Consider the following 17972-nt stretch of genomic DNA (forward strand, 5'->3'; position numbering starts at 1 on the left):
ATTAGAGATCCTGGCCGAGCAAAGCGTTGCTAGGAATGAATCATAGAGCAAAGGTTGTTACATTTCACACTCCCAGAGCCCAGCCTCCCCCCCCCCCCCCGAGTTCATACAGCAAAACTTCTCAGAGGTGCGCTGAGCTGGCCAAGGTCGAAACAGCAGATAAGACAGGATCCTTTCCCATGGAATCGGCTCCTTGCAGGTGTTGCCTGGAGGGAAAGAAGTCTAAACACTACACGATTAAATATGGCGTTACTTAGGTTAAAACAGTTTCTGACAATATGATTGGTTGAGGACTGAGAGGGTGGGTGGAGTGAATGCAGTTTGAGACTGAGAGTAGAGAGAAATTTTTTAGTCAGAAGAAAGGAGGCTAGCTGTGTGCTGCCTGAATATGTTGAAGTGTTTATGAGAGAAATATAACCTGTGCGGAACCTGAACTGAGCATGTTTGTGAAAGGACACTCAGTCAGGGAAAGAGAGGCCAGCTGTGTGAATGAGAGTAAATGAAGTAACTTTAAGAACTGAGAACTACGTTTATGAAACCGATACGCTTCTCAAATAAATAAAAGCTTATTTTTGCTTTGCTATAGCAAAACAGTGTAGCTGTCACTGCTATATCCCATTCCTATCTTCAGGGCCACATAGAACCATGAAGGAGCCTGATGCTTAGGAACGTTACCAAAGGGAAAATTTAAATAAAATATCTTGGAATAAAATATTCCGGGTGGCAGCAGACTACCCAGAGGGTTAAGGGATAGATTAAAAGAAAAATCTACCCTAAAGAAAGTAAAGGTCATAACACCATCCATCAGCAGATAGAGCTGAGTGTCATCCGCATACCAGTGACAACCTAGCCCAAAGCTGCGGGCTAACGGGGCAAGGGGGCACATATAGATGTTAAATAGCATCGGGGAAAGAATCGCCCCCTGAGGGATGCCACATACCAAAGAATGGTAAGCAGACATCTGTTCCCTGAGGGCCACCCTCTGTCCTAGATTGTGAAGGAAGGAGTTCAGCCATTGCAGGGCTGTTCCACGAATCCCCACATCGGCAAGGCAATGGGTCAGAAGATTATGATTGACCATGTCAAATGCTGCTGTAAGATCTAAAAGTATCAGCAGTGCCGACCCACTCCGGTCCAGGTGTCGCCGCAGATCATCTGTGAGGGCAACCAGAGCCGTCTCTGTACCATGGCCGGGCCTGAAGCTGGACTGGAATGGATCCAGGATAGAGGCATCACCCAGGTATACCTGCAGCTGTTCCGCTACCGCCCTCTCAGTTACTCAAAGTTATCTCAGAAGACTCAGTCAACTTGAGAGGAACAATCCTTAGTGAAACTACTCCTTTTTAGCTCTCCAGAGAGCCAGCTAAAAAGAAGAAAGCAAACAAATTAAGTAACTGCAGACAAAAGTATCTCCTTTTCAAGTACAACACAATTCTCTCTCCCATTGTCTCACAGCAAACATGAGAAAGGGGTGGGAGTAGAAGACACTCTGTTGTGCCAGCCAGGAAAAAGGTGGGGAAATAGCTTCCAATGCTACAAAAAGAAACTTTTCAGCAACTTGAGGAAGCCAAGCAAGAAGTGAGAAGGAAAACAAAAGGGAAAAGGTGGGAAACTGCCTCCAGAGCTAAGAAAAAACCCCACTTCATAGAGCAAACTGTATCCCAGCAACACCAAGAGAAGAGGCAGAGTGGAAAACACTAAAATCTTCACAGCTATTCTGCTGTGTCTGGAAAGAAATGGGCAGAAAGTCAGCTTCATGGCTGCAATAAAAGGGAGGAAAGTAGGGAAATTCTGCTGTAGCAATGCGCATAGCATACTTGCTGCAGAGGAACAAGTGCAGGGAAAAATACCTCTGCACTAGAACCTACAACTATATAGCCAAGCTTTTAAGGTTTCCTCAAAATCTGAAAATCCTTTAAAGAGTTATGATGACCTCGTCCAATCCTTAAGGCCACTTTTGGTAGGTGCTCGAGAGGGAAAACTGGTCAAGACCAATTTGTCATCTAAACCTTGGTTTGATCAAAGCTGTATTTGTGCTAAAAATGCTTTAATCTATGCCTATAAGCTAGCACTGAGAGCTGATGAAAAGACCAGACAAGATGCATATCGTTCTCTTTCATTTTTAAAAAAGAAATATAAATCACTGGTTGCCCGCTGTAAGAAAGAACATACCAGAAAACTGTGGGCCAATATAATTGAAGCAGCTACGAGCAAAAACTCAGTGGTGTTCTGGAAACTAGTGTCAAACCGCGCCTCCACAGCCGCCTCCCCCTTGGCTTCCTCTATCCCCCCAGATAAATGGACTTCTTTTTTCCAAAAAATGTATGATGATCCTATTCAACCCCCTCCTGCCCTAACAATAGAAAATCTGGCCAAATGCCCCCCAGTTCTTGCCGAAGAGGTAAAAGCTTATATTAGCCAGTTAAAGAATGCAAAAGCCCCTGGGCTTGATGGAATATCTCCAGAATTACTAAAAACAAATAAGGACTGGTGGGCAACTTTCCTAGCCTCCCTATTTACTTATATCGATGAAACCGGCTACATCCCCAATGATTGGGGAATGGCTATAGTAGTCCCCTTCCATAAGAAGGGAAAGAAGGAGGATCCATCCAATTATAGACCAATCAGCTTACTAAGCATTGTAAGCAAGTTGTCTACAAAACAACTGCTGAAGAAATTTTTAGACTGGCTAGAACAGGAGGATATAATTGCTGATGAGCAAGCTGGGTTTAGAGCTGGCAGGTCAACAATAGATCACTGCCTAGTAATGCAACACCTTGTAGAGAAAAACGCTACAGGAGACCAAGCATCACTTTACCGGGCATTTGTTAACTTAAAAGCAGCTTTTGACACAGTCTCTAGAAATAGACTTTGGAGGAAACTGCAGGCCTCCTCTATTGATAGGCGACTGCTGTCCCTTTTGGGGGCTATGCACAAGCAAACTGCCCTGAGTAAGGTGCAGCCGAATTGGGCATTTGACTGACCCCATTCAAACTTACAGGCAGGTGTGCCTTCTAGCCCCCTTTCTGTTTATCTTCTACATCAACAATTTGGTAAACCTTTTGAATGCCCCTGGATTGCACCCTCCCAAATTAGCAAATAGGCACATTCACGTACTGCTCTATGCAGATGATGCTGTATTACTCTCTAGGACCCCCATAGGGCTGAAACGAGCCCTAAAAAAATTCTCCCAATTCTGTGATACTGAACACCTTCTAACTAATTACCAAAAAACTAAGATCCTGGCTTTTGGTAAAAATCCAAAGATCAGACGATGGGAGCTTCAGGGGCATCAGTTAGAACAACTTACCAGCTTCAAATATTTGGGTGTAGTTTTGCAAGCCTCAGGTACCAAAACAACACATAGCAGCTTCATTGCTGATGTGGGAGAAAAAACAGCACACGGTATACTGAAATTCTATCGATCACAAGGGGGGCGGTATGTACCGGCTGCACTCAGATTGTTTAAAGCCAAACCATTGGCCCAATTAGTATACGGATCATTCTTGGGGCTGCCATCCTCCTCTTTCTCTCAACTTGAGAGAGTGCAGTCCAAATTCCTTAGAGCTCTATTACAAGTGCCCAAATGCATGCCTAACTCATGGGTTAGACTGGAAACAGGAATGTTAAGGGTAGAGGCCAGAATCACCATCCTTTCAATTTTCAAATGGCTGTCAGGGCGTCTAAACCCGCAAGGTCTGCTCCCTCTGTTATTCCAAGACAATCTAATTGGCAAAAGGCGACTCTGAAATCCCTGGGAAAATTGGGTCTTTCCCCTCAAAGTTTGCTAGTCATGGGGTTAGACCGAGCAAAATCACTCATTAAGCAGAGAGTGACAGACATTGAAAGACAAACATTTTCTTAGAGCACCAGGTTTTATTTCTTCAGATACTACTAAATATATTGCCGCTCCTGCAGCCTATTTTTACTTTCTTGAATCCAGTAACTCCAGAAGGGCATTTGCTTTAGCTAGAAGTTCAACTCTACCCTCTGCCGTTCTGGAAGGAAAGTTTAAAGCTGTCCATTACTCTCTTAGGCTTTGCTCCTATCCCCTAAGAGAAATTGACTCAAGGGAGCACATCTTCTTCAACTGCCCAAGTCATAGTAAAATTAGAGCGGAAACCATCAGTCCATTAGTAGAAAGATTCCCTGGAAGTTCAAATAAAATCAAACTTGATTATCTTTTGTCTGATCGGAATCACCAGCCACCATGTCAAGTATCAAGATTCTGTGCCCAGGTCTACAAGCAACGTAAATCACATAAGGCAGCTTAAACAACTAATTTATGATGATCTTATTTTTTTACTCTTATATTTATTCATCGTTCTTCCCCGGTATCCAGTCTCAACTGTTTTTAAACTGATATGCAAATGGTTTTATATGTACTGGTCGCAGACTGTAATAATAAACTTGACTTGACTACCTCTGCACTAAGAACAGCAGAAATACCTGAACCTACTTCATGGGGTGAAATATCCTAGCTACCACCAGAAGAAGCTGAGAAATGGAGAAAAGCGGAGGGTGTGGTGTCGGTGTTGAAGAGAATGATAGCACATTGAAAGAGCTCCGTCTCTCCCATGCCTGAAATTTAAAATTTATGTTGAGAAGGTAAAGTAAAAATATTTACCCTTCCAACGTAAAGATACGCTAAGAGATCCGAAAGGCAGATTCATATTTATTAAAGGCACTATAGAAAACCAAACTTACACATTTGGCTCAATTTATGCCCCAAACCAAGACAGCCTAATGAAATTCTAAAACAAAGTTCACATGTATCACTTAGTATAATTTGCTCTAAACCATATTTTCTTGACAAACCCACAGAAACAGCAGCAACATAATCTAAGAGTATAATGGAGACAGATAGAAATAGAAACAGAAGGATTAAAAGTATCCTGCTCACCAGGTTGGAGGCAAGTTCTGACGACAACAGGGCCAACAACAAAGGTTCTCAGGTCAAACTCCATGGTCAAGTAACAGATTCCAAAATCAAAGACTGTGACCCACCAAGGCTCAGGCAGCCAGAACCGCAGAGCTCACCAACAGTCAAGTCCAGAATACCACAATTGTGACTAGCCAATCCCATGCTAGCTGCGGCCTTATAAAGGGAGTTTCTCCTGCAGGTGAGGCTGGGTTCATAAAGCTTCTTTCTCCACAAATTACAACTGATCTCCAAATGACAGGTTTTGTGGGGATCTCCATTAAGCTTCTTTCTCCAAGCTGGCTCATCTCTGTTACTCAGGAGGAGTAGATCAGGTCCTGTACTGGCTCTCCTGACATTTCCTCAGCAGGGGGAAGGCCGTGGGCTGCCAGGCATTTGTTGTAATTTGTGGAGAAAGAAGCTTAATGAACCCCTGAGGGATGCCACATACCAAAGAATGGTAAGCAGACATCTGTTCCCTGAGGGCCACCCTCTGTCCTAGATTGTGAAGGAAGGAGTTCAGCCATTGCAGGGCTGTTCCACGAATCCCCACATCGGCAAGGCAATGGGTCAGAAGATTATGATTGACCATGTCAAATGCTGCTGTAAGATCTAAAAGTATCAGCAGTGCCGACCCACTCCGGTCCAGGTGTCGCCGCAGATCATCTGTGAGGGCAACCAGAGCCGTCTCTGTACCATGGTAATCAGTGCAATAGTGTCTTTTACTGGAACCTTGGTAAACAGGGATACAACATCAAAACTGACAAGTATGTCTTGTGGATTGAGTTTCAGAGAACTGATTTTGTTGATGAAATCTGCTGAATCTTTGATGTAAGACGAGGTTTTCCCGATGTGGTCCTGCAGGAGATCTGCCAGATGTCTAGCTAATTCATATGTCGGTGAACCAATGGCACTCACAATGGGTCGGAGTGGGACTGAATCTTTATGTATTTTGGGGAGTCCATATAGTCTAGGTGGCTGTGCTTCAGTCTTGCATAGTTTTCTGTGCGTGTCGGGATGTAGTGAGGAATTCTTGATCAGCGCATTTGTTAGCCTGGTGATTTTGCAAGTGGGATCTCGTTTTAGTTTTTTGTAGGTGGAGGGGTCCAGGACACTATTGCACTGATTAATCAGATTTTCCCAGAGGATGTAACAGCCTTATTCCATCATTGTCTGACAACCAGTTACTTCCAATGGGACAACGAATTCTATGAACAGATGGATGGGGTGGCCATGGGGAGCCCACTCAGCCCAGTTATAGCAAACTTCTACATGGAACATTTTGAAAAAACAGCTCTAGAATCAGCACCCCACAAACCCAGTGTATGGTTCCGGTTTGTGGATGATACATTCATCATTTGGAGCCATGGGGAGGAAGAATTGAGGGAGTTTTTGAATCATCTCAACAACATCCACCTGAACATACAATTCACAATGGAGAAAGAAAGTGAGGGAAAACTCTCATTCCTGGATACCTTGGTCATCCGCAAAGCAAACTTTCAGTTAGGTCACAAGGTCTACAGGAAACCAACTCACACTGATCGGTACTTACACAAAAACTCCAATCACCACCCCCGACAGAAAAGAGGCATAATGAAAACATTAGTGGATCGTGCAAGACGGATATGTGAGCCACGCTTTCTCAATGAGGAAATTAATCATCTAAACCACGCACTTCAGGCAAATGGCTACTCCAGAAACGAAATCCGAAGAGCAATCAAACCCAGGATGAATCAAACAACCAAGGAAAAACAGTCACCTACAGGAAAAGTGTTTTTGCCATATATCAAAGGAATTACTGATCAGATGGGAAAGCTTATGGAAAAGCATAACCTTCAAGCAGTATTCAGACCCACCCGAAAAATACAACAGATGCTACGATCAGCAAAAGACAGCAGAGACCCCCTCACCTCTGCAGGAGTATACCGTATACCCTGCAGCTGTGGACAAGTTTACATCGGGACCACAAAGCGTAGCATCCAGACAAGAATAAAAGAACATGAAAGACACTGCAGACTTGGACAGCCTGAAAAATCAGCAGTGGCTGAACATAGCCTAACTCAAACAGGGCACAGTATCTTATTCCAGGACACCAAAATACTGGACAACACTTCCAACTACTTTGTCAGACTGCACAGGGAAGCCATTGAAATTCACAAGCATAAGCAAAACTTCAACAGGAAAGAAGAAACCTTAAGAATGAACAGAGCATGGGCTCCAGTTCTGAAAAACACCAGGCCAACAAAACACTCCACACCCGACAATAGCCCTGCAGAGAAGATTAGCACATCAAGCACCAATCCATATGCAAAAGAACCTCCTCAGGTTACAGTGAAGCCTCCCGCCATTAGCATTCCACACCCTGGGAAACTCTTACAGAATGACTCAGCTCAACCCCACCCCTCCTGAGTAGATACAAATGACCTACATCTTTTCCACACTGTGACACTGAGAGATCTCTGTCTTTTGGTGCTACACCTCTGAAGATGCCAGCCACAGCTGCTGGCGAAACGTCAGGAACTACAATGCCAAGACCACGGCAATACAGCCCGGAAAACCCCCAACAACCATCGTTCTCCGGCCGTGAAAGCCTTCGACAATACATTTTTACATTCATTTCCCTTTAAAACATCACAAAAACTCACAATTTAAACTGTGAAAGGGATATATAAATGGATGGTTATATACCCACCACTACCAGGGGGTGGTGCTGTTGCACATCTGAGTGTGTTTGTTCTATTTTGGTTTCTAGTTGTTCTGTGTTCTGGGATGAGCTGACTGTTGGATGGAAACCAAACAAGTATGTGACAACCCTTGCCAAACAATAGAGGCCATCAGCAATCCGCATGTCCTCCTCACATTCTGAAGCTAGATGAGTGTGCACCCTACAGAAGGCAGCCTTCTAGAAGGCTTGCCAGTGCTTTGGAACTCTCTCCCACAGAGGTTCATCTGCTACCAAGTCTGTGTTTTGTAGGCACAAAGAAAGACATTTTTATTTGTTCTGCATTTCCAGCATGATGCAGAAGCTGTACAGCCCTCTTATCTGAGTAAAAACACCTTCTTGAATGATTCAGTTCTGTGTAGTTTGCAGAAAGCTAGGAGAGGAGGAGCTTTCCTGACATCTCCAGGCGGGACATTTCATAAGGTGGAGACAACCAAAGAGAATCCATGTGTACAGGCTGCTGCTGCTGCTGCTGCTGATTTTGCCTGTGTGCAAGGCAGCACCTGCAGAAGGCCCTGTTCAGATGAGAGAAGTTGCTGTGGTGGAACTCCCCCCGACGCCCCCCGCCCCGCCTCCGGTGGAATGGGTTAATAAAAGCGGGGCAGTCCAGAGTTTTCATTTCTAAAATATTGTTCTGGAGTGTCTCTAACACATCCCACTGTTTTTTGTGGCACTGGCCTTTCTTTAGTGCCCGTTCTGGGCTCTTTTGTGCTGTTCCGGGAGCTTTTTGGCATGGAACGGGTTAATAAAAGTGGGGCAGTCCAGAGTTTTCATTTCTAAAATGTTCTTCTGGAGTGTCTCTAACACATCCCACTGTTTTTTGTGGCACTGGCCTTTCTTTAGTGCCCGTTCTGGGCTCTTTTGTGCTGTTCCGGGAGCTTTTTGGCATGGAACGGGTTAATTAAAGATTGCCAGTCCAGAGTTTTCATTTCTAAAATATTGTTCTGGAGTGTCTCTAACACATCCCACTGTTTTTTGTAGCACTTGCATTTCTTTAGTGCCCGTTCCGGGCTGTTTTGTGCTGTTCCGGGAGCTTTTTGGCATGGAAAGGGTTAATTGAAGGGTGCCAGTCCAGAGTTTTCATTTCTAAAATATTGTTCTGGAGTGTCTCTAACACATGCCACTGTTTTTTGTGGCACTGGCCTTTCTTTAGTGCCCGTTCCGGGCTCTTTTGTGCTGTTCCGGGAGCTTTTTGGCATGGAACGGGTTAATAAAGCCAGGGCAGTCCAGAGTTTTCATTTCTAAAACATTGTTTTGGAGTGTCTCTAACACATCCCACTCTTTTTTGTGGCACTGGCCTTTCTCTAGTGCCCGTTCCGGGCTCTTTTGTGCTGTTCCGGGAGCTTTTTGGCATGGAACGGGTTAATAAAAGCAGGGCAGTCCAGAGTTTTCATTTCTAAAATATTGTTCTGGAGTGTCTCTAACACATCCCACTGTTTTTCGTGGCACTGGCATTTCTTTAGTGCCCGTTCCGGCCTGTTCCATCTCGTTCCGGCTTTTACTCTGTCCCCCTCTCCCTTAAGGCGCCCTGCCGTCAAGCCTTCCTCTTGGGCGGCACTCGCCTCGCCGTCTCCTTTAAGAGGTGGCTGATAGCCCTATTCCCTGCGCCGGAAGTAGATTCACGTCGATTTCGGCCTAGTAGCCCAGACGGAAGGCGTGAGAGGAGGTGTCTGCGGTTGCTGCTGCATGCGCCCCTGGATCGCTGCGCTGTTCCTGGCCATGGACAGAACTCCCCTCGCGAGCCCCGTTACGCGCCGTAAGTAGGCTCTCCGCTGGTTTGATCTTGCGTGTGGGGCGATACAGTGAACATGTGTGAGAAAAAGATCGATTCAGGAAGCTGGCTGATCCTCTTTTGCCAGACTCTATGATCCACTTTGCATCTCTGCCTCCTTTTGTGCTTTTTCTTTCTTGTGGCAACCCAACTTGAGATCATTTTCCTCTTGCAGACGCCGCCGTCTGTTCAGGCTGCCTTTACCAATAACGTCGCGGGGGTGGGTAGTGGCATGTTGGGAGTAGGGAGATCTTTCATGTCTCCTGGTTTGTGCTACTTGGCTTAATCTACTTAGCCTATAACCAGCCTCTGCCTTTCACAGGGTTACCAACCCTCATGTACCATTTTTTGAACTCTTTTTTGTACTCTTACATGCAGATTTTAAGATGTTATGGGAGGTGACAGAAGAGGTGGCGAGAATATCAGGCAGCTGGAAAGGTTTTCCAGAGCGCCCCTTCTCCTCTGACATGTTTTGTTGTCGAGTATTGAGATGTAATAGAAGCGATATTGAGTGGAATTCTAATCCTGTTCATGTAGGAAATAAATCTTATTGTTTACAGTAGCCCTTCTTTCCCTCTAGCTATGCTTGGGGGTTAAGTAGTAGTTCTTATGTCCAAGAAGCTATGTTCAGGAAATGTTTGCCAATGAAGTGCAGGTAAAGGGTTTCTTCTTTCCGGCAGAATGCTTCCCTTCCCCCAAGCCTTTTCAAGAGGATAGAAGGTCTCCCTGTAAATCCATGTAATCTGTTTAAGCATTGGCAGACATATAGTAGTGCTCTGTCTTCCAACTCTTCCTAACCCTTGTGCATGAAAAGATTGAAGGACGATGCACAATGGCATTCTTATGTTAAGAAAACAAATGGTCTTTGTAGCAAAGAGGTGGTAAGAGTGAAACGTGCAGGATTTCTTTTTTTGCAAGGATACCAGAGAGGAAATGTAAAGCAGGATAAGCAAGACCATTTACTGGAGAAGTCAATGCATTAGGAATATGCTTTCTTCCTCTGTTACATGCTTTTTTGAGAAACTTTGAAAAACTGCTTCTCAAATTTCTCCACCTTATTTTTTGCCATTCTAGAATTCTGTTATTTTAACCATGCAGCGTTGCCTATGACAGTTCATAGCATATGTTTAAAAACAGCACACACAAAAAGGTGGCAAACTCCAAAGCTTCAAAAATTAAAATACAAAAGAAACATTTTTCAGCAGTATCACCCTAAAAAGTAAAATGCCACAATGTCCCCCATTGGTCTAAATCCAAGCCCTTCTAGGATGGATTTTAACCTTTTTAACCTGTCTACTTGTAGAAGTATCCCTGAAGATCGTGGGGGGGGGGGTGTTGGCAAAGTTCTGCAAAATTCTGTTATCTTTTTTGGGTTGATGAAAACTGTATGCAATCTGGTATTACTAGTGTAGCCATTCAGTGGTTTGGGTCTTTTTTGTCCAGTCAGACATAGTTTCCAGCTGAGGTGCAGAACCAACTGGATGGGATTTGTCCTGCCAAAATATGTGTATGTAGTGGGAATACAAAAGAGTGTTGGAAGGAGTTAGGGTAGCAAGCCACAATTTCCTTCTGTTTCCTCCCACCCAAATGTCATAAAGAGCTATTTTGTTTTCCTTTTCTGTATGTTGGGAGTGTATGCCTTTAATAGGCAAAGAAGCTGAGGTAGGCAAAAAAGCTGATCAAGTCAACACTGGGAGGGCCTGTAATGTGTTGTCCCTCCCAAGGTTAGCAATGGCTGATTAAGAACACCTTCTGTTCTATATATGTCTGAGAAGAACCTCATCCTAGGGAGACAGCCAGAGGAGTCAGGAGGAGGAGAGGGCCAGAGAAGAAAGCTGGAGCCTCAGCAGGATCAAAGAGAGAACGCTCTTGATTGATTCCAGGGAGGGGCTGTTTTGCCATCCCCTAATAGGTTGCACGAATTTTCTTCCTTTTGTTTTGCTGACCAGCTGGTGTAAGCATTGTTTTTTGTTTGTTTAATAAACCCCTTTTGATTCCAATAAACCTCATTTTGCGTACATACTGCTTTCAACCATTGCCATTTTGGTAAAACATTTGACAAAACCAGGGCTTTATTACTGGGAAAAGAGGTGGTGGAACTCAGGCCCACACAATGACATCACTTTGGGTCAGCTGGAACAAGGGGGGAGTTTTTTAAAGTTTAAATTGCACTCGGCGAAAAGGGTCATGCCAGTGGTGCGGAGGGCAATCTGAACTCCCCTCTGTCTGAAGATCAGGGGGCGGGGCCACCAGCCATGTGACCATTTTCAAGCGGTGTCGGAACTCCGTTCCACCGTGTTCCAGCTGAAAAAAAGCCTTGGACAAAACAATATATCAATACTAAATAAGATTGTCCAAAGCTTTGGAATTGGGTGTCATCAATATGCCAATGACACCCAGCTCTATATGTCATTATCCAAGCCTCCATATGCTTCCATCTTGGTGCTTTTAGGCTGTGATCAGTAGCAAAGGGAGAACAAAGCAGAGGTAATGCTTCTCAGGAAGGCTGATGTTGTAAAGGGGTTGAATTTACTTGTCTTTGATGGAATGGAGCTGGCTTTCCACTGCAGGTTAAAAGCCAGGGGATGCTCATGGTCTCAGCTGTGCCATTTGAAAAGCAGGTTGCTGTAGTGGCTAAGAGTGCCTTCTGTCCACTTCTTCTGGTTTAGCAACTCTCATCTTCTTATCTGAGCTGATCTGGCCATGCTGACCCAAGCTTTCATAACCTCGCAGGTGGATTACTGTAATGCCTGTATATTGGGCTGCCCTTGAAGACAATCCAGAAACTAAATAGTAAAGAGTCCAGTAACACCTTTAAGACTAACCAACTTTGTTGTAGCATAAGCTTTTGAGAGCTACAGCTCTCTTCGTTAGATGCATGGAGAGTATGTGTCAGACTGTGTCTTATTAAAAGTTGCAATCCAGACTATCTCTTGCAATTAGACATGAGTCCATTGGTTTCAAAAGACTTTACTGAATATAAACAACCATTATAGTCCACTGGCCAAGATTCAATATCTTGGCTGGTACACGGATGTTGTTACGAATGAAGGTAAAGGTTAGGATACAGAATAGCATAGCCCAGCAAATCCCATCCTCCCCCCACAGTTCTCAAAACACGCGGCTTGAAGCTGAGAGAATGAAACTTTCCCAAGGCTGGAAGGGCTGTAGTCAAAACATTCCTCTTCTTTGAGATAAGTGTTGCAGGACTGCTTGTCACCTGCAAAAGAAGAGCTTAAAACACTGACAGGATTAAAATGGAGTCTCTCTGGTTAGAACACATAAGAAAACATAAGTCAGACCTGACAGTATGAAGAAACTGGTCAGAGATATATAGGAGGTGCTACTACAGACTAACATGGCTAACTCATCTGGATCTAATCCAGAAACTGCAGCTGGTCCTGAATGCTGCAGCCCAGTTATTGTCAGGGGTGAACTAATGGGATCATACGTTGCCCATTTTGAAATGGCGACATTGGCTGTCAGGATGTTTCTGAGTTCAATTGACAAACCAATTCCCACTTTGACTGGATATCTGCTTCACTGAAATAACAAGACAAACACCCATCTCTCAACTCTGAAGTAATGTTTGAAGGCCAGAAACTAAAGTAGGACTTGAGCAGGCCATGAGGATCTCAGTGTTTGGTTTATTTTCCTCCTTTCCCATGCAATGTCTCTATTCTACAGTTCATTGCAAAAGACTACCCATCTTTCCTAGTTCCTTCCAGCCTGGTCCTTGCCAAATCACTATACTATGCAAACTTCCAAGAATTGTAAAGAGAATAAATGGTGTACGTAACACTAGTACATACTAGAGACGTTCCGCCAGGCGTATGGTGCCTGGGGTGAGCGGACCGCCCCCCTCCAATTGACCTTCTGCCAGGAGGAGAACATTGTCCCCCTGGTCTGCACAACATCTAACAGCTTGCCACCTGCCCCATGCGTTTTGGATGTTGAGGAACTGTGCAATGTGAATGCCGCTGTTTTTATTAGCTGGAATTGTTTTTAATTATTATACTACCTTGTTTTATATTCTTGACATGATCTGCTCTGAGCCTGTTTTACAGGGAGAGTGGAATATAAGTGCAATAAAATAAAATAAAAATAATTGTAATTTTTCATTTTTATGTAGGGCTTGGGATGCATGGGCATAGAACTTGGATCTGTCTACCATTATTTTTTTAATCTCATTCTTTCAACAAGGTGGTTAGGGTAGTTTATGTAGTTCTCTTCCTCTCTTGTCATATTCTCACCGTAATCCTGAACTGGGATGATGAAGCATATGACCAGTCAGTAGCTCAGAGTGGCTGGGCCACATTCACTCAGTGAGCTTCGTGGTTGAGTGCCAATTTAAACCCAGGTCACTTGGTTCCTAGCTTGACACTTTAACCACTACACCATGTTAGCTGTTATGTCCTGCTTTATCTTTCTGACTTTTGATCTTTACTGCTGTCTCTGCCCTGGCAGGTCTCATTGGTAGAATGTGACTTTCGAAGAGCAGATGCTGCCTGTCCTGTTCGCCTTGCTATGATGGATGAGTGGAAACCCAATCCACCAGCCAAGCCACGAAAGAAACGCAGCTGGTATCTGGTCTGGAAGTATAAGCTGACCAACCATAGGGCACTAAGGAGGCTGTTTCAGGTGAGAACGGGTTCAGCCCACCCTGCCTCCTTCTCTGTTATGCTTTATACATTGTGTCTGGCTAGGATTAAGGAAGGTCAGCTTTAAATTCTGGGATATACAGTCTCTGCACTCAAGTAGGTAAAAACTTCTACAAATGGAATGAGGTGGAGGTGATAAAAGTGATTATTTTTGGAAGCCAAAGCACATATCTACACAAGTAGTTTCAGCATTTGTTTTGGGTAGAAAATGATGAGCCATGTATCACTCTGCTAATTTGATAACTATTTATCTTTTCTGGTCTGAAGCATACAGTAGTTGGGGCGCGTCTGGTGATAACTTGTAGACCCCCATCTAATCTTACAGGAATATTTTTGCAAAAACAGGTGGCGTTTCAGAGATCTACCCAAGGCTGCTTGCAATCCATGGAGGAGGTAGAAGTTGAGCCTAAATTTCTCAAATCCAAGCACATTGCTCTGCACACGATTCACATTGGCTCCAAATGATTAAAATGTATCTAAAGAACGGAATCTGCGTGTTCCTTCTGCATGTTCCCTTGGAGTCCAGGAGCAAAAAGATCTGAGGCCCTCCTGCACTTGGATGCACTGATCGAGAATATTGGCAAACACTGAAGTCCACACGAATTCTTAGAATTCTTGAATAGAGGCAGAAACTGGCCTCTTATTGGAATAGAATTGGCATCGAAGGGGGCATAGGCAATACAGTCTTAAAAGGCATTGGCCCAAAGGGAAGGCTTGGGTGGTGAGGACAGAATCATGAGCCAAGGATAGACAAAGAGTCCTTGCTCCAGGACCTGTCTTGTCCCTGGTGAAAAAGGCTAATGATCACTTGCGGGCTGCTGCACTGCAGATCAGCAGCGGGTGGAGGAGTCCCCTGTCCCTCCCATGCTGAAGCATAAAGGGTGAAATAACTGGAAATGTCTTTTCCTCAATTTTGGAGGATACTTTCAGGTAATAAAGTATCTTATCTCTTATTTTTGTATTATCAAAAGTGTCTACAGATCTTTATAGCTTTAGCTATTTCTGAATTTACGTGAGTGACTACCCTGAAGTCATCACTGTAGTCTCAGCCTAAAATGCCAATAAACAGATTCTCTTAAAATGTTTTAGAGTATCCGTTTGTCTTTTTTAGAGAGACTGACAGTGTAATCCTATGCAGAGTTACCCCAGTCTAAATACATTAATTTCCATGGGTTTAGGCTAGAATAATTCTGTATAGCGTTGTATGGTGAGCCACCTCTTACATGCTTGCATTTTGTACCAAAGAGTTATTGGAGTTGGATCCGTTGGGACAGTTGCGCCCCATAAGTAAGATAAAACTAATACACAGTATCTTGCAGCATCCACTCTGTTCACTGAAACTCAGTTTGATGCAAGGTGTCCTGTTTATATTGCCTGTTTGATGAAGGATTCTCCTTAGTTCTGACCCCATTTATTCAGTCAAGGAATCCATATAAAAATGAATGGAGCTCTTGCAACTGAACCCCTCTCTGACCAATTAGTCTCAAGATTCTTTCAGCAGCTAGAAGTGTTTGTCATCTACATATGGGAGGCAGTACACATTAATTGTGCATGCTATTCAGATCATCTTTAATATGGCAAAACGTGTCTTTTTTTTAAAAGTTAGTTTGCAGCACTATAGATCAAGTTGTCTCAAACTGTCAGTTTCTCCTTTTGTTCTGTAGCACTAAATGGTTTTCAGTTAAAGGCTGGAATAGGAGGAGGGGCAGAGACTTGCAGAGCTTCTTGCTGGATTGTGTGTCTGCAACAGACTATTTATTTCCCCCCATATATTTTTAGATGCACTAATTGGCTATGTGTTCCCTCTAGCAAGCCTTGTTACACAGATCGGTTTATGTAATGGAAGTTGCTAATAAAATGTGAATGTGGAAGCTAATGAATATTTGCAAGAAGGAAACATTATTTACCTTGCTGCTTAGCATGTGTTGAGATGAAGAAGAGCAGTGAGTGGGGAGAAGAAGGGGTTAAGGCTGGAGGAAAGGAGTACTTAACTCCTGGGAAGGTGCTATGGTTGGATACTGCCCAGAGGCCGTGCTTCCTGCACTCTGGTGTGTAAGGATAGGCTGCGCTTGTGAAGAGGGAAATGCACTCAGTGATTGCTGAGGAATACTCCTTGTTGGTTGCCATACAGCATCTGAATTCCATATGCAAAGATAATCTGATCCCTGCCCTCAAAGAGTTTTCAGAATAATGGGAGGGAGGAGAGACCCAAGGAGGACGAATGCTGGTACTTAAAACAGGATGACAATGGAGTGATAAGTCAGAGGTCATATGGGAAAGGTGGCCTTTGAAGAGGGAGAGGCAGATGCCAGGCACTGCATACCATGTTCCGTGAGGGAGTACCATACATAGGAATGGAGTCATAATGGAGAACAAGAGGCCTCTGAACATTGAGGGGGTAGGATCGAAGAAGTTGGATCACAGGCGGGGACTGTGGAGTGCTTTAAAGGCAAGGACAAGGAGTTTGTGCTGGGTCCTTAAATGCTGGCAAGAGCCCCTTTGTTAGTATTTCTTTATACTGTATGTTACCTGTTGAGCACTGACAAGAAAATAGGGGTGTGCAAAGGCACCCTGATTTGTTTTTTCAGAATCTGCTAAATCTGAATCGAGCGGCCGATTCGGATTTAGCAGAAATCCGAATCGCCCAGCCGATTCGGGTTTACCGATTCGGATCGATTCGGGTGTTTCTTCAATGGGAAAAAGCCTCCCCAGGCTTCTCTGAAGCCTGGGGGAGGCATTTTCCCACCGAATCACCCCAAATTTGGTGGGGCCTTCCTCTAACTCCGCTCTAACAACCCCCCCAGTTTCAGAACGATTGGACTTTGGGGGGCCATGTTATGGCCCCCCAAACCAGGTCTCCCTATCCTCTCCTAAAAAAGCCATAGCTTTAGGTTGCTGCTGCTCATCTTCATTCATTTTTTCCTATGGGGAAAAAATGAAGAGGAAGGCTTCCTTTGCCAGGGGTGGCATTTTGCATGCAAAATGCCCCCCTACCCTCAGGAGCCCTTCTCCCACCTCTACTCCCACCCCCCACCAAGGCTCAGCCTGCTCCCATTTGGGGGGGCCATTTCAGGTGCTCTCATCTCTACCACTTACAGCTGGGGGAGGCTTGTCTTGCCAGGGATGGCATTTTGCATGCAAAATGCCCCCCTACCCTCAGGGGCCCTTCTCCCACCTTTCCTCCCACCCCCCACCAAGGCTCAGCCTGCTCCCACTTGGGGGGGCATTTCATGGCCTCCCCAAGTAGGTGCTCTCAGCCCCCAAAGTCCACCCCTTACAGCCCCACACAAACCCAATTCCCCCCCAACTGCCACACACAGACCCAAATCCCCACATTAGCCCCTCACAGACCCAAATCCACCCCCAGCAGCCCCACACCCATAACCCCAGGAACAGGCTGGCAAAGGCCAGCCCTCTCCCTTTGTTCCCTATGCTGGGAACTTCTAAACTCTCTTTCCCTGGGCAATTCTGCACAGCCCAGGGGTGCCACAATGGTGGGCACACTTCTGAGTGCCAGCTGGTCCCTGTGAAAGAGCACCTGAACCACAGACACCCTCCCTCAAATTCCCCCACCACCTACAGAGATGGCTGGCCAGCCAGCCCCATTGTTCCCTATGATGGGAACCAACTGCACAACAAAGAATAAAACACGAACAACACAAAATAAAGTTTTTTAAAAATTATTTTCTCCCTTTCAAAGTACAAGTAGGCAAAGCATTATGACACATTACACCAGCAGTCCCCCACGCAGAAAAATAACACAACTCACTTAACATCAGAGAATCACAAAAGCACAATTCCTGTCAAAAACACTTTATTTCTTGAACAGCTTTAGGTTACACAGCAGGGGGGCACACCAAAGGGCATTCCAGCATTCCACCTCACAAAAATAACACA

At 44.7% G+C, this 17972-nt stretch overlaps 1 protein-coding gene across 2 annotated transcripts in view; it reads left to right on the plus strand.

Moving 5' to 3' along the window:
* Positions 1-9291: 9291 nt before the first annotated feature.
* The window catches only part of POMGNT1 (protein O-linked mannose N-acetylglucosaminyltransferase 1 (beta 1,2-)), a 48613-nt gene continuing 39932 nt past the window's right edge, over positions 9292-17972 (plus strand). For both annotated transcript variants that reach the window (XR_008597031.1, XM_054979588.1), the window contains exons 1-2: positions 9292-9399; positions 13882-14055. Coding sequence is in view for 1 of the 2 variants with exons in the window: in XM_054979588.1 (XP_054835563.1) it covers positions 13942-14055 (114 nt within the window). In the remaining variant the exon portion in view is untranslated. The remainder of the gene's footprint in view (positions 9400-13881; positions 14056-17972) is intronic.

The sequence above is a fragment of the Eublepharis macularius genome, chromosome 5 (assembly GCF_028583425.1).
Source record: "Eublepharis macularius isolate TG4126 chromosome 5, MPM_Emac_v1.0, whole genome shotgun sequence".
NCBI classification, from domain to species: domain Eukaryota; kingdom Metazoa; phylum Chordata; class Lepidosauria; order Squamata; family Eublepharidae; genus Eublepharis; species Eublepharis macularius.